The 23,641-nt window shown below is 47.6% G+C and overlaps 1 protein-coding gene across 1 annotated transcript in view; it reads right to left on the bottom strand.

The window, feature by feature from the left end:
* Positions 1-12,988: 12,988 nt before the first annotated feature.
* Positions 12,989-23,641, bottom strand: part of LOC115396417 (Golgi-associated kinase 1A-like) — a 42,947-nt gene continuing 32,294 nt past the window's right edge. Inside the window, exons 4-6 of the mRNA XM_030102294.1 lie at positions 16,708-16,830; positions 14,911-15,014; positions 12,989-14,127 (exon numbers count right to left, since the gene is read on the bottom strand). Coding sequence (XP_029958154.1) covers positions 13,923-14,127; positions 14,911-15,014; positions 16,708-16,830 — 432 coding nt within the window. The 3' untranslated portion in view covers positions 12,989-13,922. The remainder of the gene's footprint in view (positions 14,128-14,910; positions 15,015-16,707; positions 16,831-23,641) is intronic.

Here is a 23,641-nt window from a genome sequence, read left to right as displayed (position 1 = left end):
GGTGCTGCAGTCATGTCCAAGTTCAAAGGTCATTCTGAAATGTGCCTGCCCTGGAGTCAGTTACTGCTTCAGTTTGCAACTTTATCCAAAAAACAAATGGTTATATTTAGTAGAGCTCAGATGTCATGGCTGGGTGGGATGAAGCTGTCAGAGTCTACATCCTCACTGATGACCGACGGGCACAGAACAAAAGACCTCCTCTACCCGGAGAACAGGGCAGGAACCTGCGGGCCTCCAGTGCCAACGTCCTGCAGGGCCTGTAGTATGTAATAAAATAAACACCAAACATTTTTGCCCACTCATGAAATATCATGAATTAAATGCAAAAATCAAAATGCATATTATTGTAAAAAGGAAATTATGCAAAGCTAATGTTCAGTTTCTCAGAAGTCAGATGCCACAGTGCCCCCCAAGTCTGGAATAACCCATATGTTCAGCACATATATATTTAACTTTGTCATAGAAGTGTGAAAAAATGGTCAGAAGGTCATAAAGTGGACCGAAATCTCATATTTGTTTAGAATTGGTTATAAAATCTATACAAAAGGGCTACATTTTTCACTGGAATACTGTTTAAATTTATATATTCTGGCTGAAACATCCATACTAAGTGCTGTTTTCCTATGTTTTAGTTGTTATTGGTGAAAAATAATACACTAGGCTTGACTTCCTCTACGTATTGGATGTATGTCTATTAACGGGTGCTAAAGGCCGGCACCAGATTTACCTGAATATGTGGTCTCCATTCCTTTACACTTTCATGACATTGTAGAAATCCCAAACAAACTACACTTCTGTCAATGTAGTCAAACTACTCACTATCATACTGAGTTTCACTCAGTCACTGTGGTTTCTTTTGACACTAGGACTGTGATTTGGATCAGCAGGGGGCAGAAAACCCAATTTCTTCATTTATGGCGAATCTAAAAAGTTGGAGACTCCAGCTGGCTGGTGATTGGTCAGAAGCCTCAAGCAGCTCTGCTGCTGATCGTCTGGATGCAGTTCTGGAATTCTGCCCCTTCTCTGAGAAACATGGAGCCAAATATGGTTCCTTGCCTGATAAACACATCGCAGCTCTGTCCCTCGGCTGGGGTCAGGGGTCAACTGTGGTCTCATCAGCTGCCTTGGATCCAAGCTGGACGCTGCTGTTGGGTTGTGTCTCACTGAGTGGCAGTATCGTCAGCCAATCAGATTCTGACGTTCTTCACAGACAGCTGAGCTTTCTAGAGATTCTCTCTGGGGTCTTTCAGATGAGCTTCACTGATTGGCTCCTGAGCAGCGGCGAGTTGACGTTGAAGTGCCGTCTGGAAACGTGATGGAGGATGATAGATTCAAGCAGAATTTTGCTAAAAAATGGAATTTCAGTCAGTTGAATATCCTAAAATGCTAAAAAGGTTGTGTTCCTGCTGGTCCTGGCTGAACACCACTGCACTGCTTCTGAATTATGTTTCATTTTAATACATTTTATTTGAATAATTCAATTAGGTTGAAACAAAGTTGGCTCGCTCATTTCAGGGTCCAGAACCAGACTCAGAGGTTAGACGACAGGCAGACAGACAGAATGTGTGGAGGGATTCAAACCGCGGTTCTAGTAGTGAGTTATAGAGATTCTCTATTCAACTATTAGCTAAAACAGCAAAATGAAAGCATAGTCACCAGCGAACACCTACAGTAACAACTAATAACAACAATTTTATTTACTCTTTTTTTGAGCATTTCATGCCCAGAAACCCTCCCTGAAGAGAGTATATTTATAAATCCAGGGTTTAATGTGGGTGACAGATCAGAGCACACTGGCATGGTTCGATAAACTCACCTTCTCCATACGGTTTTAATACTGATGGTATTTTTTCTGAAGAGCTGTAGCTTGGATTTTAATGGCTTCCTGACATTTAGGCTTCCATCTGCTGCTCTGTCTCCATCTTTACACGACTGAATACTGAAGGAATTGATCAGTGTCCTGTTTATCCAATAGAAATGCAGAAGAGAGGGATGAGGTCCGACAAAATGAGAGCTGGCAGACTCTGGAGGAAGTCAAAAGAACGACCACGCCCACACTACCCTATCTATTTCTAGAACAACTTGACTGTTGGCTCCGTTTATCTACTTTCTGAATGTTTGTTTTTCCCTTTGCGTACTGCTATAGTTAGCAGCGGTCGTCTGTTCAGTGGACTGACCTCCAGTCAGGTTTATCAGACAGGGAGCTGACAGATGCTTAGTGGAGTCATACCACCGATCACCTGCAGGGGCAGTGTTTCTACTGTTTTTGTACCTCAGCAAAGTAAAAGGGACTGAAAGAGAACTTAGAAAACAGAAAAGTTGGCTCTGTTGATGAAAGGCGCCTGACGTTCCCTCTCCTGGGTGGCGGGGGAAAAGAAGCTATCGAGATATTTGGTGAGACTGTTGGTCTTCTGCGTCACACTGCCCTCTACTGGAGGAACTACTGAACAACCACTCCAATGTGAAGTGTCTTGGAATAAGAACGCAGCGACGCTTCACACCGTTTTAAATGTACGTACCAGTTCACCAGTTGTCTGACTCCTTCAACTTTATGCTTTCAAATATTTTCAATGAAATTGTTTTGTGACAACAAAATACATCATATATATCTATCATTCATATCTAATGTGGATGAACTCAAAGTCCCGTCCTGACAGCCATGGACAAAGAGATGGTCAAAACTGCAGGGTAAACAAAAAACAAAGAAAATCCCCAAAATGTTTTTGTTATGAATGTCTTGTGAATGTGAAAATTTATATTTTTATTATGTGAAAAACATAAAATCCAAGCATCTTTATGAAATGACGGAAACATTTCTACTTGAAGTTGTCAGAAAATGTGAAATAAGATATTCCTTTCATGAAATATCAGTCGTGCCAGGATGTTTAACCAGATTGTTTAGCGCCTCGTTCTTCTGGAGTTTGTATTATTGTTGACGTTGAGAGAGAATTGATGGCTGTGAAGCTTTAAGACATATTACCGCAGCTCTGAGCTGCAGTGGAAGCAGACAGACATGAAACGCCATGAAGGATGGATCTATTTAAAGAGGAGTGGTGAGGATGGCAGGATGTTTGGTCCACAGTGGAAATGTTCCTCACCGATCCTCCACCTGCACATCATGGACAGAGCTAGCAGTCCGTTCTGATGAGTCGACAGCTGGCGGGAATAAGAAGCGTTATTAGCAGAACGATGTGGAGTTTAACTGAAGGTCAGGAGAGACGGCTGGATTCTGAGCTCAGGGATGAAAAGAAAAAACTTCCTGTGAAAGCTCAGCTTTCATCGTCGGCAGGAGTTCCTCACCTGCATGAAAAGAGAAGAGGAGCGTTTGACCCGGGATGATCGGAGATCCTGGCTGGGTGGAGGCGGGTCCTGGGAGCCAGGATCAGTCCAGGTCAGGCTTCAAACTGTCTCATTATGGGCATGAATGTTTAATCCTGGCAGAGGAGGAGGAGGCACCGTGGCCCTGTCTGAGGAGACGAGCAGAGCAGAGTCTGCGTTTACAGAGTGGACTGGGAAAAGGCGACGAGCCGGAGCAGCATCAGAACAAAGAGCGGCGTGAAAACACACTTCGGGACCACACACTGCTCAGACACAGCGACACAGAGCTGCTGTGAGAGGAGGAGGCGGAGGTATCATGACAGATAAACGAGAATCTCCACAACACCAGAGAGTTAGGCAACAGTTACATTACATAATGATTCATGCATTTTAGTTTCAGAAGGGTAGGTATGTAGGACCAGGAGAGGACCAGGACCAGGAGAATCTGGACTGGGCGTCATGGTACTTCAGGAAAACACTGTTCGTATTGTCCATGTGCAGAAGACGTTTTTACTATTCACAGTTGCAGCACTTCTAAAAAGTTGCTTTCACCCATTTCCACGGAAAAAAAGTTCAAAAAGTTACATTTTCAGTGGCGCCAAACAGCGTTTCAGTGTGAACAGACCCACAAAACGTCACAGAAGTTGTTTGTTTTAATCTGAACACGTTGTCATGTGGGCGGGGCCTGAAGACGCGACTCACCAGCAAAACTGATGCATGTGAACTGAAGCTCTGATGGAGTTCCACACTTATCTATGGCTCCAGGGTATTGTACCCACCTTACCCACTGTAGCCGTCGTATCTGCCGTATCACCTTACCCACTGTACCCCCCATACTCACTTTACCCACCGTACCCACTGTACCCACTGTATTCACCGTATCCATTTTACCTACCGAACCCAATGTACCCACCGAACCCACCGTACCCAGTGTGCTCACCATACCCACGGTACCCACTGTATCCACCGTACCCACCATACCTACCATACCCACCGTACCCACTGTACCCACCATACCCAATTTGCCCACCGTACCCACTGTACTCTCTGTACCCTCTGTACCCATCGTACCCATTTTTCCCACTGTACCCATTGTACCCACTTTTCCCACTGTACACGCCATACCCAATTTGCCCACCGTACCCACTGTACCCACCATGTCCACTGTACCTGCCGTACCCTCTGTACCCACTGTACCCTCTGTACCCGCTGTACCCTCTGTACCCACTTTTCCCACTATACCCACTGTACCCGCCGTTCCCACTTTTCCCACTGTACCCGCTGTACCTGCCGTACCCAATTTGCCCACTGTACCCACTGTACCCACCATGTCCACTGTACCCGCCGTACCCTCTGTACCAGCTGTACCCTCTGTACCCACTTTTCCCAGTGTAACCTCTGTACCCGCTGTACCCTCTGTACCCACTGTACCCGCCATACCCTCTAGCCTTGTGGCCTGATGCTGCAGAGAACAGATCTTGGAGTGACGACTGGCCTCAGTGCAGAAACAAGGAGCAGCTGTGAGGTTAATCTGTTCGTGTTTGAAGTCAGGCCTGTACCATTGACTCTCTCCCTCTCTGCTCTCATCACTGTCTCACAAACACACACACACACACACACACACACACACACACACACACACACCATACCCAATGTACGGTGGGTTCACACACACACACACACACACACACACACACACACACTCAGCAGCACTTTGAACTGTGACTAAAGCTTTCTGGTGTCTCGCCTTGCATATTTCGTTCGCTGCTCCTCTTTGATCTGAGTTAAAAAGGTTAAGGTGACTTTGCGGGATTGCGTCGGCCGGGGAGTCGGTGAAGTTCGGCTCTACGGCACTCGATGATAGAAACACAGAAACCTCAGAGTTTATCAGCATCAGAGTGAGGAGCAGCCATAAAGACAGCGTTACGTCTGAATTTACAGAGAAATGATGAACTTCATCAGGAAGCCGTCAATCATGGATGACACTCTCATTCTGTTTCGGACAGATGTTTAACAGATCAGTATTATGACAGCATAGTCATGAATGGCTTCTGTTGATACCATCTGTGTCGCTATAATCTGTAGAAAGGTTCAGATTTACAGATTCACCTTCAGGATGTTGATTCTGCTTCACCAGCAGCCCTGGACCAGCTGAGCAGCTAATCCTGCTTCGCTAAAGCTCCGTTTGAAGGACCCTTCAGTCAAAACATCACTTTTGGACTTTCCTTTCAGCAAGGTTTTGCAGCTACAGGATAACGATCTGAGCACCGGCGTCGAGTAAACACACCCTCAAAACACTCTGGACGTTTTGGCAGTTTCTCTCTTGAAGTGGTAGCCCTGTAGTGGAGCACAGCTGGTCACCGAGCCGGGAGGAGATCTGTGTGTGTGTGTGTGTGTGTGTGTGTGTGTGTGTGTGTGTGTGTGTGTGTGTGTGTGTGTGTGTGTGTGTGTGTGTTCCTGCTAACGAGGCAGCAGCTTCCTGTGAGCAGCATCGCCTCTTCTTCAGGGTGATGGATGGCTGAGACAGAGTTCATTCATTTAGAGCAAACTCCATCATTCTACAGCTTATCCTCTGAGCCGGGAGAACCAGGACACACACACACACACGCACACACACACTCAGAAGAACAATGCAGAAAAACGAGCCTCTCTAAATAGATCACGGTCGTGTTTAACTCTTTAAAAACCCGACTCTGTAAGAGAAAGTGTGACAGGAAAGAGTGACGAGGGCTAAAAGCTGAAATCCTGAAGCATCCAGATGTTACAGCTGTGCACCACCAAGGCTAACTGCGAGCTTCGCATGAATATTTCACCTGACTGGAAGCACGGCGACGATCACTTCCTCTCCTGGCTTTAATATTTCACTGTGTGGCGGAGGAGCCCACCCCGGACGCTCTGACCATTCCTCAACATAACGCTGCGGCAGTATTTCAGAGCTCCCTGGGCTAATAGCGGGCTCATCGCCGCCATTTATGCGCTGCTTAAAATCTCTGCTCCTGCTCCTCAAGCAGAAGATCCACAGGAAGCAGGACTGACTGCAGCGGGTCGGCAGGAGCTGCTCGCCTCTTTTTCCCCATCCCTCCAAAAATAAAGTGCAGGGTGACAGAAGTGCAATAAATCAATGTGTGTTGTGCTGCTTCTGCAGAGCCTTCAGGTTCTGCTGCAGCTTCCTCCAGGATCGGGTTTTATGAGGAAGAGTCAGCCTGTTTCAACACTGCAGGGTCAGAGGGATGAAAACAATGAAGAACGACCTTCAGAATGACCTGATGTAAAGTAAGACCTACTAATTTAATAGTTCATCCTTTATTATTTGATTTTAATACTCTGTGTGAAGCACCTGTAATGGATTTTGTTCTGGGATTAATAAAGTAGGCCTGCATGTGGTAGTGGTTCGCTCTCTCACCTCACAATGAGAAGCTCATGGATTCAAACACTGTGCGGAGTTTGCATGTTCTCCCTGCGTCTGGGAGTTTCCTTCCTGAAGTCCTGAGAAACTTGGTTAAAAAAGAGCAGGATTCTCAACCCTCACAGAGGCTGAGACACACACATTTCAGCCCACTCACACCGGACACACACCACACCGGACACACACCACACCGGATTTTTGTTCCCCCTCGTCAAACTCATCAAATACACAATCCAACAACCCCCAAACACTTTGGTGGACACGTTATAATCCGCACATTCACTACGCTGTCAAATATTAATGCAAAATTACGAGATTGAGTTGTTTATGCGAAGATTGCTAAGCCGGAACTACTTACTAAACATGGCGTCTGGGCGTAGTGATTTCAAAAGAAGAAGTAGTTCCCAGTATTTGAAACTAGTGATGGAGACCAGAACATGTTCTGAAACCGGACTAATTCATCATTTTTCAATGGATTCCAATGAGACCCGGGCTCCTTTTGAAACCAGGATCATCGCCCCCTGTGGGAACTTCCCTGGTATTACAGCTGTTCTGCACTTCTGCTTTGGCTTCAGTTTTCACCTGCTGATGGGTTGATAAATGTCACTTACACTCAAAACGGAGCCTGGATAACAGCGTTGGGTTTTTTATAAACTTCGTGACGTGAGAACGAGGCATCGCTGCGCCAGCTTTAACCCTGGAGGACGGAGCGTTTGGACTCAGGAGAAGCAGAGCAGGTGGAGGATTGAACCAGGTTCATCTCATAGATTTCATTTCATCATTAATCAGACTTTAAGATCCTGAAGGTTCATTGATCAGCAGGCAGAATATTCAGGAGCTACTTTGCGTCGACCATATATGGTAGAAAGTGGGCGTGTCAGACTCGTGCCTTGCTCCCCTCTGCTGCAGACCCAGGATCAGGGCGGCAGTCTGACAGCCAGCTGTTCGTCGCCTGGCTCCACAGCTGGTCCTCGTTACTGAGGCCGGTCAGGACTGAGGTCTCTGCCCCGGTGCAGCAGCAGCTCACGGCTCTTTAACGAGCTGTTAGAGAAAGACAGAAAACACTCCGACACCGAGCCAACCCGTCGGCACTCGCTGTGTTTCCAGATGAAGAGCAAGAAGACATGAGAACAGAATTTAGAAGAATGACCCATCACTAATAAACTAATGAAATCACTCTGATGCTCAGACAGTCTGATCCGTTGATATGAAGGATTTTATTCCATGTTTGGAATGAAAGCAGGATGTGAAGAGGAGGAGAATCTGAGGCGCTCATTAAACCTGTCAGCCTCTGCTGCCTGCCCTCCATCTCTCCCTGCTCCTCCAGAGCCCTGAGGTCCTGATTCTCCAGCCCGCTCTGCCAGGCCCTCCTGGTGGTCCTGGGAGGCCCGGATCTTTCTGCAGAGCCTCCTCCTCCGCTGTCAGCTGGGAAACCTGCAGTGAAAACTGTCAATGATCCAAGGCACAGATCCAGTAGATCTGGTCACTGGATGTTCCGTCGTTCTTTCTTTCTCCTCTTTGATTGTTCAGATGTTGGAAATGAAGCATAAATTAAATGAAAAGTGGAAATATTCCTTCTGATTAACAAGTCTGTTTGAACGACTCATTTCAGAATGAAGCATTTTTATCAACAGTTTAACATGAATGAATGAAAATATCCAAACTGAATCCAGGGGCCAAACGAGTTCATATAACCGGAGGAACGTTTTGGAGAAATCATCCTGAAACAGACTGAAACTGTTTTCCAGCTGAAACGCAAAACCATAGAAGCATTTTCAGGATTTGTTTACAAGAATTGAAATGCAAATTTTTGAAAACACTTGGCGTCGTCTCTCTGCAGACGGGAAGAAACAGTGGGACGTCAGGCTGTCGTGGACTCCTGCTGTTTCCAGGTTAACAGAGACTGCGGGGCTTCGTCTGCTGGATTGTGTAGAGCTGATTGTTTCTCGTTCAGATAACTGTAGAGCTTCTGACGTCTGATTGCATGAATGTTCTGATGTAGAAAGACACTGTAGGGTAGAATCCAATCAGCTGATACCAAACTAAGAAAACTGATTGTTTCACACAAGAATGAAGTTCGAAGGAAGGATGTAGAAGTGTGTGAGGAGAGAGATCCATTAAGGCTCCAGACGGAGCCATGACACCTGACGCTAGCTGCTGTTAGCGGGGCAGAAGCAGCACACGGCCTTCAGAACAGACACTGCGGGACAGTCCCGCCACAGCCGTGGGGGTGGAGGACGGTCTGCAGAACCACTGACTGTATGAAGGAGGGACGAAGCAACCTGGCTCCAAAACTGAGGCAGAACCCGACGAGAGCCATCAAAACATCTTGCTAGCTTAAAGTTGGTTAAAACTCATGTTCAGGACACAACTTCTCAGAAAAAAAGACCAAGTTCAGGGAAAGACTCCACATATTTACTGCTAAAACCACATATGAATGCAAAACTGTACTTACAGACGGATAATAACTCTGGATAACAGAATCTTTGGAGGGTCTAGAGAACAGTTCATCCATTCATGGTTACAGTGAGCCGACAGCTAATTAAAACGAATCAACAAACCGAGTCCCTGTGGGACCGAACACACCCAGGAGAACGTCATTCTAATGTCGGCTCCTCAATGTAAACCTGCTGGAAGGATCTGTGAATCATCCAGAGCAGACCTGTCAATCAAGTAGCCACGCCCCCTCATTATGAAAACCTGTTTTCAGATGGACCACCTGATCTCTCGTCCGGACATGAGAAAAAAAAACACTCTGAGCTGCAGAAACACAGCCGATCAGTTTTATTAACGTTTCATTTTGAACTGGAGTCTATGGACTCACAGCCTTTCTGGAGCAGCCCCTGGTGCATGCTGGGATACTGTAAGTTTTTGACACTTGTGGGTAGGCTTTATTTTTGGAGTCAGGCGCTCCGTCTGTCTTTCACCCTGTCACACCGTTAATGAGTGAATCAGTCAGGCTTTGGTCATGTTCAGCATGGAGCATCACTGGAGTGTGAGCCTGAGCTCTGTAGCATGTAGCATGTAGCATGTAGCATGTAGCATGTAGCTTTCAGGTTTACAGCACCTGACATGAACACACCATTCACCAGAGCAAACACTGTGACCTCTGACCTCTGCCAAACCACACGGGCAGCCTTCACTTCAGCAGATCTGGGCTGGACGGCTTCCTGCAGGACCAGGGACTGAATGACAGGCTGGATACACACATCAGCGGGGGTGGATGTGCGAGGGTCAACAGAGCGGCGCTTCACACGGCGGCTGTGTGACCGCAGCTCCGTGAGGTTTTTATTCAGGCGCACTAATGACGACAGAATCATTTCATTTAAACGTTCTTTAGTTGGAATCACTGACCGACCCTTCGGCACACAAGTAGCAATATTTATGTTTACTGAAAGGATGATGATGCAGTAAACTAAACGTTTTTATGTAAAGCAGCTCCCTGCTGCTGTGGCTGATCAGTTGTAGTGACCTGATCTAAAAATACTGCCGAGGCGTTCAGGGTCAACGGTTTTCTTTCACTCCGAGTCTTCATGACTCTTGTTAGGAAGAGGAGGATTTACAGTTTCAGCTGCGAGTGCTGTGAGAAGAGGGAGGGTTGTGTTGTGGAGCTGGAGGCCTGGACCTCCACCCTGATCCTCGTCTCCGAGGCTCGGAGCGCCTCTTATTTACTGCTCCGTCACAAAACATCATCATGAGCCGAGAGGCGCCGTCAGAGTGTGTAAATACTCCGTCAACAGCCGGAGGCCTGCAGCGAGCAGAGCAGCGGGACGAGAGCGGGACGCAGCTCCAGCTTCTGCAGTTCAGAGACCAAGGATTCACAGCCGGGTTCACAGCCGGGTTCCTCCACCTCCGCTGCAGCTCCTCAGAGGCTTCAGCCCGGCTCTCTCCTTTATGGATGATGAATTCTGTAGCTGGGTTTTTATGAACGTATATTTTCTTCATTTACAGCTCTTTTTCAGGAATTTATTCGACAATTGTTATGAGTTTTCACCTGAAGCGTGTCAACATTTCGTTCAGAATCCTCCTCATCAACACCTTGTGTGGTTCGGTTAAATACATCCATGTTCAAATCCAAATCAAATCAGTGTATTAAAAAGTTTCCATGGGACTCAGCAGGTCCTCAGGCCACAGTTTGGACAGCCTAATAGACACGAGTCTGTCGGTTTAAACCATTTCACACTGGTCGTGTTACAGATCTGGATCAGATCCGCAGCGGAAAATGAAGTCACACAGCAGGAGGTACAAGCGGAGATTTATGCCGATATGACCGGCATCTGATGGTATGTGACTCTACAGGCCCGCCGTTGAGTCCCTGGCGCGTTCGCTGCCATATGTGGAGAAAATAGAGCTGCTGTCTGATCATCTCTGACTCTGTTGCAGCTGCAGGTCGTCAGCCACAAGTAAAATGCATCCAGTAGAAATCCAGCCGTTTGCTACAGTGGGAGCTAATGCTAGCAGCCATGTCTATGGCTGTAAGCTATGCCTGAAGCTCGTGTTGCGTGACAAAGTTTTTAACTGTGCATTTGTTCCTAATCCGCCGCCAGAGTAGGACGGCTCTAAAAGGGTCTGACTGACCTCTGCAGAGAGACCTGAACATTCACCCTCATCACACACACCAAACACGTCACACGTGCACGAACTCGGTTAGCAGCGTCGGAGTGTTTGGAGAAGAGCGAGGCTGCGGCTCCTCCCAGAGAGCAGCAGGCCTGCGGCGTTTCCACGCTTCACCGGATGATGACCTTCAGCCCGCCGCGCCGCGATGGACGCTTCACGCCTGTCATCTGTGTCTCCTGCTCTCTCACGCTTACACACACTCAGAAAAATACACACATGTGTATAAAATACAGAAATACATTCCTGTAATGGATTCACAGCGATGTGTCTGAATTATGAAGACGACACACACTCCGACCCTGGAGTCAGCCGGAGAGGAAGGAAGGGTTCTATCACCATCTGCACTTTTTTCTTTTCAATATTCTTAGTAAAATCAGAAACACGTAATTTGCCAAATCATTTAAGCTGAAAGGAAAAAGTCTGTTAAATTCAAACTATCCTCTGTGAAGACAACGAGTCTAATAAATTTTACATCTCGGCTGAACGTGCGGCTGTGAAACTTCCTTCACTCCTCTGGATAATCTGCTGTTTGGACCTGCAGTGTTTCAGCTCCGAAGGCTCATCTTCATGTTCAGATGGGTTTAATTAAAAAAGATTATCTCAAAATAGCTAAATCTAACACCAGCCGGCGGTTTGACTGTAGAGGAGAAAGAGACGGAGTGAGGATGAAGAGAGGATCGCAGATCTGAAGCGTTTCTCATTACAGCCATTTATCCGGTGATGAGAGCGGCGTGCAGCCGCGAAAAATGTCATTAATCCAGCCGCCGCCAATACCAGAGGAATTCTAATCGGAGCGGGGAAACCGTGAAGCGGCTTCAAGTGATACGATCTGTGCTTTAAAGCGCAGAAAGACGCCGCTCAGGCAGCAAAGCCTCCTTCCTTCTTTCTCTTCTGACACTTGATTCTCGTCCAATTCCACTTCCTTTCTCTGTGAGCTGCCGCCACCGCCGCCGCCGCTGCTCATCCCAACAATACCAGACCAGGCGCTTTGAAAACACGCTTCAAAACAGCATTATATACTTCTGTTTAGCGGGCTGCAGCTCCTCAGAAGAGTCCCGGGACGGGCTCCAGCTGCCGGCAGACATCTTTAATCCCCTCCATTAAAAACTTATCTCCTAAAAACAGACGTCCAAATCAATCAGCGATCTGCCGCCAGCGCCAATAAATGATTAAAGCAGAAGAGAAATGTCGTTCCTTTCACTGAACCATCTCTCGTCTTGTTGGGATGAAGGGGACAGACATAACAGGAGGCGTAAAAAACAGGATGTTGTTGGGAGCGACGAGCGTCTGGATGGACACGGCGCTGTGAGGGACTTCATACGGAGCGCCGCCAGTCCGTCTCCTTCAATCAGGCTTTGAGGGCCGGCGGGAATTTCAGTTAGCGTCAGTCGGACGGAGCCGCGCCCGGTTGTGCTTCTGCTGACATCCACAGCTGCATTCACACATCTGGAGAAGCTCTGAAGTGCAGAAGCCAACTTTACATGGTGAGAACATGCTGAGCCTCACTGGGACTCTGGAGCACCTGCCCCCCCTTCCCACCCCGGGACCCAAACCCCGGGCAATATTCTGTAATGAGTGCAGAGAAATGAACATAATGACAGGAAGCTGACATTTCAGCTAAAAATATCCTGGTTTATTGATCCCATGTAATAATTACATTCTAGGCGACGGTCAGTTTCAGGTTTTCATCGTCTGCGAGCCTCAATCATCCAAGTTTCAAGAAATAAAGGATCAAAATCTGTGTGAAATGAATCGTCATAGGTTTTACTGCCTGAAATGAGAGATACAAAATATTCTTGATTTTTTCAGTTTCCAGCAGAAACAGCAATAAACACATAAACCTTCATTTCATTTGTCTGAATGTTAGATTCTCTGTTGATAACACAAAATATTCTCAAACTGAAACTGCCATTTATGTGCCCGAGCAGGAAATTTAATGAATCAGACCTATGAACCCAAACTAGGGTCAGCATTATCATTTGAAAAAACAGCAAGCACCAACAATAAAGCCTTATAGGACACCTGAAATATTTCAGCACCAGCGTGAAACGACGGCGTTATTAACTCTTTATTGGTCAGTTCAGGGCTAACAGGATTAATTAATCTCAGATCATTAAAGTTCAGGCCGGATTTGAAGACGCTGTGGAAAATGTGACACTGAAATGTTCCGGAGAGCCGCTGGAGCGCTCTGTGTTCACACCGGGGAAACACTTCCTTCTGTTTTCAAAGGAGGGCGTTACATTGCTGGATATCCGTCGACGTCCAGAGCTCATCAGTGACGAGCTGCAGAACTGTTACCTACAGCAGGAGCCGTTTCAGAGGCTCCAAGCACCGTTGTCATGGAAACGGACACCCGAAATACAACCAGAGTTCTCCGGCTTCACCTGAAATCATTGCTGTTGGATAACCAGAGTCAAATGTCTTTTCTGGAACGGTTTCGTAACGGTCGCCATGGCGATGAGTCTTGGTATCAGACCGGAGGTTGGTCAGGCTCGTCCCGCGTCTGCAGCTTCCTGTTCCCTCAGTCTCTGATTGAGATGAACGATTCATCTGATCACTGAGGAGACGGCGGCCCGCCGGTTCAGAGGTCGCTGCGGAGGCGGAGCTTCCGGTCCTGGATGTGCCGGAGGAGGACGTCCCCTCGCTGCTGCACCGTGCGGACCAGAGGCCGGAGGCCGGCGGCGCCGCCCCGGCTCTCCCAGAACTCCCGGTCGGTGTACAGGGAGCGCAGGAGAAGCCTCTCCAGACAGCCGGAGCGCAGCACCGACGCTGCTGTCTCCGGGAACCTGGAGGAGGAACGGACGGGGGGTTAAAGAGACACGACAACGGACCGGACAACCCGACCCACGTCCTCACAGGATTCTTCTCTTTGTCGGAGGCAGAAAATGAGATTATCTCAATATCTTCCTGTAAAAGTCCTGGTTCTGCTTCAGGACTGAACTCAAGGAAACTAAACTGAAGTGAAAGATAAAAAAGGTCATTTGGCAGGACAGCCGGTCAAGTGACTCGTTGCTGCACTTTCGTTTCAGAAAAATTTGACTTTCACCGCCCACTCTGTTAGCTTAGCATGCTAACGGCATCGTGTTCACATGTTAATGAGTGTGTGTGTGTGTGTGTAATCTAAATGTGATAAAGACTTTAGGTGTGATCTGAGAAGCAGGTCAGCAGCACCTGTGTTCTCATCATTTATTTCCACATTATTCAGCCTTGAGAAATATTCTGAAGACTCAACAGTCTGTTTTCTCCGTCTTTCATCTTCTGGATTAAGACATTTAAGACTCTTGTTTCTGTGTCAGACGGAGCGGCTCAGTAATTGTAAGTGGCAGACAGAGGGGACGCTCCGTCCGACCCGCTTCACTCGACGTATCGAGCGGCGGTTCACAGAGCGCTCGCTCCTCTCATCAGACAGGAAAATCCCAGCGAGCTGACTCTAAAGCTTCTGACTGTGGAGACACTGTGTCTCTGTGTGAGTGTTTCCTCTCACTGAGAGCGCCGCTGGGCTCCTGAGCTGCTGAATGAAGCTGTGTTTCCGTTTGTCTCTTTAAAAACTGATCCGGCGTTGGACTCACTCGTCGATGCCCTCGATCAGCCTGAAGTTGAGGTTGTCGGCGGACTGCTGCGGTCTGCCGGCGTTGTCTATGAACACCAGCCTGGAGGGGTCCGCCGTCCTCACCTGGACACACACACACACACACACACACACACACGGAACAGGTCATCACAGTGCATCTACCTGCAGACTGACTGGACTGAGATAAATAATCCTAAAGAGACGAGTGAGAAAAATCAGGGCAAAGAGAAACTCTGGATCATTAAATCCTAACGAGTCTGTTATTTACTTGTTGATGTCAAAACATTTACAAAATACACACCCATAAAAAAGGGAAAACAATCTTACCTATTTCACTCAGTAAATAATAAAATTAATGCTGGGCAAATGTTACATTTCTTAATCACGACTAATCGATTAATTTTTCTTTGATTAATCGCATTATGTGCAAAATACAATAATGACATAAAAAATACTCTGGAATGATCATCCTGCCCCCAGCCGGGGAAAGCCATTTTTCAAGAATTTTGCAAGAAGCATAATTTTACAAAAATATTTTTACAATTCATCAAATATGATCTATAATAACTTAAAATACCAGGTCTGTACCGAGACTGCCCCCGGAGCTGGGATCTATTTCTTTATTTTATCTTTTCATTTCAAAGCTTCCTGCGTTCCTGTGTTGGAGGAGTGAGGCGAGTCCTCCAGTGTCTGGTTTCACTGGTGAGTCTGGTAGGAACAGAGGTCGGAAGTCGGGGGGTCAACAACCGCTCTCTGGGAGGGTTCAAGGTAAAACACGTTGGAGAGAAATGCTGAGCCAGAAGAAGGGCAAAAGGTGAAAAACTGACTCTGCTGTGGACGTCTTGTGTTTGATACTATTGGATTTTTAAAGCACTGATCACCAATCAGCCGTGTGGAGGAAAAACAGCCAAACCCATCATCGGTTTCGGGGGAATAATCTGTAGACATGAGTTTCAAGATGAACCGACTCGCTGAATTTTGATTTTCACTGTCACCTGCAAAGGCGACGCATTTTCAAAGTTTGACTGTAACACAGTCACAGTGTGAACTGATACGAGGCGTCAGCTGTGTGGATGCAGGAGGAGCTTTAATGGAACGCTCCTCACTACAGCTGGTTCAATTCAACTTCTGGTATGAAACGGGAACTCGAACTAGCAGGACAGAAAGAAGAGACTGTTTCACTGTATCAGCGCTGATCGGCAGAACGGGCGTCCTGACAAACCATAATTCATGAATCATCGGGCAAATGACTGCAGATACAGAAGAGAAAACCCTGCTGGCTCAGAAGAGGAGGGAAAGGTTTACTGAGTGAATGGATGAGCAGGTTGGGACGCTTTGTATCAAAAAGAACGAAAACATTAAGAGGATGTGCTGATATTGACACCAGAATCCGGTCGGTGGTTCAACAGGTGGTTCACAGCAACTCTACAGCTTTCACATGCTGTTTGTGTATGGAGTAAGAATTCAACCCTAACAACATTTATTCAACTTGTATCGTTTCCTGGTGTCAGTAAAGAGCTGAAGGTTGGTATTCGTGGAAAAAATCTGCCACAGAAAAGTTTTCTTCAAACAAGTGTTCTTAACTTGCTGAAATCTGGTTTTTAAATGGGTTTATCTTCCATAAAAACAAAACTGCTCTGTGGAAACAGACATTGTTTTCAAAATTGAGTAAATAAGGCCCGACACCAGTAAACAGGAGTTCAGATGAATAGTAACAACAGTGGCTAACACTGAAACGACCCGAGAGAAAACGGCTCTTTGGATCTTCGGCTCATTTCCAGTTATTGAGACATACCAGGATGTGAACCAGCAGCAGGTCCTTGCTGCTGCCACACTTGGCGTGCAGCAGGTTCTCCACGCAGAGTTCTGCCGGGTCGGGCGTGAAGCCGCAGCAGTACCGATCCAGACGGTCGCTGACCTGCAGGACCAGAGAGTGAAGGTGAGTTGGAGTGGGTTCTGTCTCCACTGCTGCTGTCAGTCGTTTCCATCAGCTGTGCAGACAGTGGACAGTCCCACAAGACATTTACTCGAGTATCTGAACTCCACTATTTAGTATTTATTTAGAAACTCGTGTCGTTCTCTTCACTCTATTTCTAGGAAGCGTGTTGTTCCTCCGCTCTGTCAGCTGTTTGTGTTCTTCTTCTCTAGAATTCGACTGCAGTTTGCAGACAGACTCAAGACACCACCGGACTGTCTGGAGCTTTTGGGCAGTGGATGGATGGGATCTACTGACTGAGCGGCACAAGTGATGGATCCTTAATGAGAGAATATATCTGTCAATCAACCAATTCCTTCACAGAGGAACTGCTCATTTCACCAGTTTGACCTTGAGCAGAAAAGCAGTCTTAGAGAACACAAGAAACATGTTTGGACCGAAAGTGAAGGTGTCCTGAGTGAGAAAACAGAAGAATAATCCACGAAACCAGGGATGAGTCCAAACAGCAGGAAACACTGGGGAAACACAGACGAATGGACAGGACAGGACAGGACGGCAGCCAGGCATCGAGACAGGAGGGACGGGGGTTTAAATAGCCCATAATATGCCAAATTAAGAATGTATTAATGAATTTCTTTTTGAGCGACACCACACTAAGAAACTGTATTGTTTGGTTTAATATTGTGTTTTGTGTTTCATTCACCTCTGAAAAAAATCTGGATTTGCACTTTCGTCCTCTTTCCAACCATCTGACACGCCTACTGCTCCCTTCCTGAGCAGATCAGTAGTGTTATTGGGTTAAACTCGTCAACAAAGGGCCCGTCTGCTCCCTATTGATAAACCTGGAGAACACAAGCAAATGAAGACAAAGCAGCAGTTCCAGGTCCTCCTGCTGACAGTCCTGCTGCTATTCTCAGTAGATCACCCCCCGGTTACACACTGAACATGAAATCTATTCGTGTAAGGATGCGATTTAGCACACTTTATGCCTGATCTAAGTAAATCAGGCCAACGGTACGTTCATCATGCCAGAAAAAACAAAGTAATGAGGAAGAAATGAGGACATGGGTGACAGTCTGGAGGTGTTCTGAACCTGGAAACAAGGCACAAAATGCTCATTCCAGCCGCTTGTGACATGATGAGGTGAAGCTCCTGTTTTCTGGTGTGTCTCACACACACACACACACACACACACACACACACACACACACACACACACACACACACACACACACACTTCTTTTGATGCCTGCTGCATTAATTTCATCAATGAAGTCAAGAGGCAGCCGTTCATAAAGTAACAACGGCCTTTTGAAAATGAGTTTCATCAAATAAAAGAAGAAAGACTTTCTTGTTATTCGGCAGCAACACTTGAAAGCAGGATGAGCGGTTAAAGGGGACAACAGACTTTAGCTTCCAATTAGTCAGTGTACTGTCACCCAAAATTGTCTTTTGATCAGAGCGGTGTGAATATTTAAGACTGTATAAATGGTACAATGGGACTGAGCTCCTCTTCTTTAGCGGTGCCCTGACACTGAGCGGCTTTTTAGATAATAAGCATAAAAAAACACGAAGTTTCTGAAGGAACCCAGCAATAGAGAGGACTGTCAGAAGCCAGTGATGGATGCACACACACCTGATTTACTAAGATCCTGCATGAAGCATGCTGAATAGGGAAAATGAGCAAAAGAAGAGATTCAGATAAGATCGCATCAAGTAAGGTTTGCAGAAAAGTCTGCTAATAGGAGTCATGGGGGGCCAGAGGAGAACATGCCTCTTCCAACAACAACATCTCTGCTCAAATCAGAGCAAATGTATCATCTCCTTTTAGAGTGTGCTGAATTCAGTACAGTTTTTGCTAAAGCTATCATTGCTAACTGTCCAGTATTTCAATTTGAAATGCGGCATTTTGAAGCCTTTGAGTGAGGTGTTAGCAACGTGTAGCGGGCTTCATCACCTGCCTCTTCCTCGCTGTACGCTCATAATAACACTGGGAGCAATGTGTTTGGGGGAGTTAAGAAAAAAAAAGAAGCATGACTTATATTCAGATCAATTTTTATTCATTGGATGTTTTGAAAACGTTAATGTTTAAACGTGAAACTTTTCTGAAAAAAAACCCCCCAAAATGAAGCATTTTCTGAAGCGGCCTCGGAAAGCAAACCACCACAAAACGCAGAGAACTACAAAATGGAGTGGAAATTAGTGTTGACTTCCTAAAAGACACACCTGGTAAAGAGACGAGGGGACAGATGACTTCAGCTTCACTGAAATCCCAAAGTGGGAAAACAAATCACAAAAACACAAAATCCAATCTGATCCCCGAAGGGAGGAGAACTGCTGAACGAGCCAGAACGTCTCTGGGAAATGAAGTGAGGACGTCTGTCTTTTTCCTTTGCTTCAAACGAAATCAAGTTTTGTCTAAAATTAGAACAAAAGTCTAATATTTATTTTTCTTTCATTTACAGTGAATAAATTTACACTCAGCACAGGTATTAGGTGTGAGTAGACTTATTATGCATAGTTACATTTGATACTTACTCAAATCACTCTTTAATGAAACTGGAAGGTGAGTTACAGTTCTGATCAAGGCAAAGGAAGCGCTAGAAGTGTGATTTCTGTGAATTTAGACTCGACTGAGTCTGAGTTCATCATTTCTAACAGACACTGTTCTTCACCGTCACACTTTGGAAGAAAAGATCATGAAATGAGACAAAAAGCGGCTCCTGCCTTCAGATTTGCGGCGAGCCGCTGCCAGCTCCGGCGCATCGCGGCCAGGCGGCGATCTGCTTCTGGCGGCGGCTCTGACAGATAATCACACACAGCTATCAGCGTAAAAACAGGCTGGCGCCTGGCACAGCGCACGCCACAGATCTGACGGGAGGAAGAGGGAGGCGAGAATTCAGCTGAGAGACAGAGCTGGAGACGACGGGCCGGCCGGGGAAACGTCCCAACACTGCCAACCGGAGCTGCAGCTCGGGGGACGGCGAGACGCGTCGCTGCGAGGACGACGTCCGCCCAGAACGACGCGAGGCTGCTAACCTGCTAGCTAGCTCTGCTGACAGTTATAAATCTGTCCAGCAGCAGGGAAGCTGAGTGTTTCGCTCCCTGCTGTGAAGGTGAAAGGTCGACAAAGTGCCGGACAAACAGACGCAACCCCGACGAGGTCTGCCCCCGGTCGCCCGGAGGACGGGCTGTTGCTGAGTGTGTGGGTGCCCTCAGGTCAGGATGTGTGTGTGTGAGAGTGTGTGTTGTGCCGCTCTCAGCTCTTCCCTCTCACTTTCGCGGTGCTTTTAGGGAGATTTCTCGCCCTGCTGCCACATTTCACTCCCACACTGCAGCGCTGGGATTTTTCTGAGCCGAGTCCAGCGGCTTCGCCGAGACTGAGCCAATATTGACTTACGCCGCCGCCGAGCAGCGGCGGGCCTCGGGGAAAGACAACATGCGGAGCTCCGCTGCGGTCGGAGTCAAAACAGAATTAAAGTGGAACAAACTGTAAAGTGTATCTGGGGAGTCTGATTTGCTGGAATACATTTTTCCCGCTGCAGGTCTGAGTATCCAGCGCCGTGATAGAACGCTCGGCGGGTCAGTCAAGGTCCCGTCTGCTAATCCAGACCTTATTTCACCTCATGCTAACGCTCACTGGCACCGGGCGTCGGGGTGGAGTCTGCAGTCCGCTGTCAGTCCCTTCAGTCCGCCTCAGCCTCAGTTTGTGGAGCTGAGACTCTGTTCTCCACCTCTCAGTTACTGTTTCACAGCTCCTTATCAAATCTCTGTTTTCTGATGAAAATGTTCAAGTTAGCAGTAAAAGCATCATGTGAGTGAAACACTGATTTCAAACTAAACAGTGAATGGATTTCAGCGGAGAGTTCGCATTCTAGCGAGCATGTCAACGAAGCAAGCATAACTAGAAATCACTCGAAAGCACAGCTTCACTTTTCAAAATGTGACACAGATTACGCTCGCTGCAGCGGGAGTGCTTCTAATCTGAGGAAGCTCCTGGTTAAGAACAAGAGTTATCTCAAGGCTGAGGAGCGACCGGCCTCGGATCTACGGCTACAACTCCTGTATTCAGCACCGTTAGCATGCTAGCTTCTGTTAGCAACTCTGTGTCTGCAGTCAGCAACAAATGAGCGTTTGTTACTGGATAAACACGCAAAAGTACCGAAAACTGGTACCGCTGAGCACCGGTACCGATTCCCAGGTACCGGGTATCGGTGCCGTCTCGGTCCAAATATGAGCAGAAAACAGAACCCAGCTGAAGTTTCCCATCTTCCGCTGGTACGGAGCTGAAGGTTCTCCTGCCCAGGGTTCTGTCCCGATCCCTTCTGTTCTCGGGTTTCGTTGCAGTCTCTTCCTCTCCAGGTGGATTTAGCGGTCGCTGAGCGGAGCAGCGAACAAATGGAAAACCAACTTCAAGAAAAGAAAAGCGCCTTCATATAATTCAGATCAAAAATTCCTTTTAAAGTGAGATATGTATCTGTAGATAGTTTTTTTTAAACAGACTTTTGATGAAGTTGTTATGAATTCCCTCTCATCCGGGCCGTTGCCCTCCGGCTGCGGCGATCCCGCTGCTGAATCCGAGTCCATCAGGAACGCCGAGCTTCGCTCCATTGTTTTCCAAGCAGCTGCAGCAGAGCCGCCCGGAACACAAACCCTTCTTTCTCTGAGAAGCAGACTGTCATCCCATCCTCCCCGGGGCGTCCTCCACCTCCACTCCCCCGTGTGTGTGTGTGTGTGTGTGTGTGTGTGTGTGAGCAGGTGTCCTTCACACTGCGGTGTTGGGTTCCAGCTACCAGAGCCAGGGGAGGTGTTAAGGCGGCAGGTAGGAACAAGTGTTCAGAGGCGCTCTCATCGGCTCTCACGGATCGATGGGAGGCTATTAGAGCTTGGCCCCGTTACAGGGATTGACTTCTGGAGGAGTGTGTGTGTGTGTGTCAGGGGTTCCGCCTCATGGGTTATTCATATCCAGACCCACACACACACCACACACTGCAGAGGGGCGTTAGACACACATTTCATCTGGGTGTGCGGACAGGACGAAGCAGGCCCAAATTACTGCTGCAGGGTGAAATAATACAGAATGTGTGTGGCGGCGAGCAGCGGCTCCGCCGAGCGTGGCGGAGAGCGATCGGTGCTCCGCTCCGGAGGGGAGGATGGCCGGGACACAATACATCTGCCGGAGCAGGAGGAAGTGGAGGAAACACTCCGGCAGTGTGAGCGCCGACACGGCGCAGGTTATTACCTCTGAAGAGACGCCGCGGCTCCGTTTAACACCGTTTCACTGATCCAGCCCAAGACGAGCAGATAATAACCTGATTAGGCTGCATGAAAAGGTTCAGGGAAGCAGCAAACCGCAGAGAGCCGACTTCATTATCTTGGTCTCTGTTCTGATTTCACACATTCTATTCCTGTGACAAATGGCTCGTTAGGTTTTCTCTTTGGTAAAGAAAAAGTAAGATATCTTAAAGAAATCCCTGTATTGTGCTGCTGAGTGGCCATTGCAGTTATCACAGGTTGGTGTAGAGCAGGAGGCAGAGCTCGTCAGGCTCCTGTCACGGAACCAGCTCCTCCACTTCCAGCTGCTTCAGGACCCTGGAGACCGTTTCGTAGTGAAGCTGCTGCAGGTTCAGGCTGCTGGCCGACCTCCTGCTCTGAGCGTCTTTCAGCGTCTCGCTCTACATACAGGGCCAGTTTCAGGTTCCACAAACAAGAAGTCATTGCTGTCTTCACTCAGCCTTCACGGGCCGTACCAGCAGAACTCAACACAATACAATCATGAAACCCCATGATGCTCCTCTCTCTCGGAGTCGCTGTAGTCACTGCACGCAAACGTCTCCAAATGTGACTCATCAAACGCAACATTTCTAATTACAAGCAAACAAACAGCCAACAGTTTTTCTTGGACCGGTCCCCAGACTGAAGGAGGAGGCTGCAGGCTGCTGATGGAGAAGCTCTGAGCGAAGCCAGACAGCGGCGGATGACAGCTCTGTCATGCTCATCTTTTTCTCATTTGTGTGAAACGTCTGTGAGATTCAGGCCCCTGACCACACACTGAGCTCCACTGGCTGGACACACACTGCTCCGGAGCTGCTGGACAGCCTTTGTGGAGACGGGCAGTCTCTCTCCAGCGTTGCCATGGCGCCGCGTCCCTGCAGAGAACTGACACTTCACCGTGACGTTGTTCAGAACGAGGAGGCGACGGGGTCACTGTGCCAACACCGTCAGTCCGGCTGTAATCACCTGCATTCATTCTCCTGAACTCTAACCTCACAGCGACGAGAGGTCAAGTCCAGGTTTTCCTGCTTCTGACTGCTCTGAGTGCCGCTCGAGGCTGATTTATCCACCGTCAGGGCCGTGAGACTCCCTTCATCTCAGGATGCAGCCCTGATCCGTCTCCAGTCAAGTAGAGTCAGAGAATTCAAACCTGAAGGTTTTCTCCATTGTGGTGCAGAGTCGACGGGGTAAAAAGGTTGAGATTTTTCAAAACCAAACCATTTCTACAGAAAATATCTCAATATCAAGCCTCTTTTAATGAAACTTTTAGGTGCAAGATATAACCTGAACTGTTCGAAGCGATGGTCTGTCAGAGGATCTCCGTTCGGTGGAACCTGAGTAACATCTGAGAGTCGACCTGCTGCAGCCTGGAGCTCCAGAGGCTCGGCTGGCGGAGAGGGCTTCCCCTCACTGTCCTCAGGTTGTCGGTTTGATCCCCATCTCCCCAAATGCCCAGCTGCTCCCAGTTCAGACGTGTGTTTGACAGCCGTCCCGGTGTGTGTGAGGTGTTTCAGCAGTA

Source organism: Salarias fasciatus, chromosome 11 (genome assembly GCF_902148845.1).
Source record: "Salarias fasciatus chromosome 11, fSalaFa1.1, whole genome shotgun sequence".
In the NCBI taxonomy this organism is placed as follows: Eukaryota; Metazoa; Chordata; class Actinopteri; order Blenniiformes; family Blenniidae; genus Salarias; species Salarias fasciatus.
This window is presented reverse-complemented; position numbering and strand designations above follow the sequence as displayed.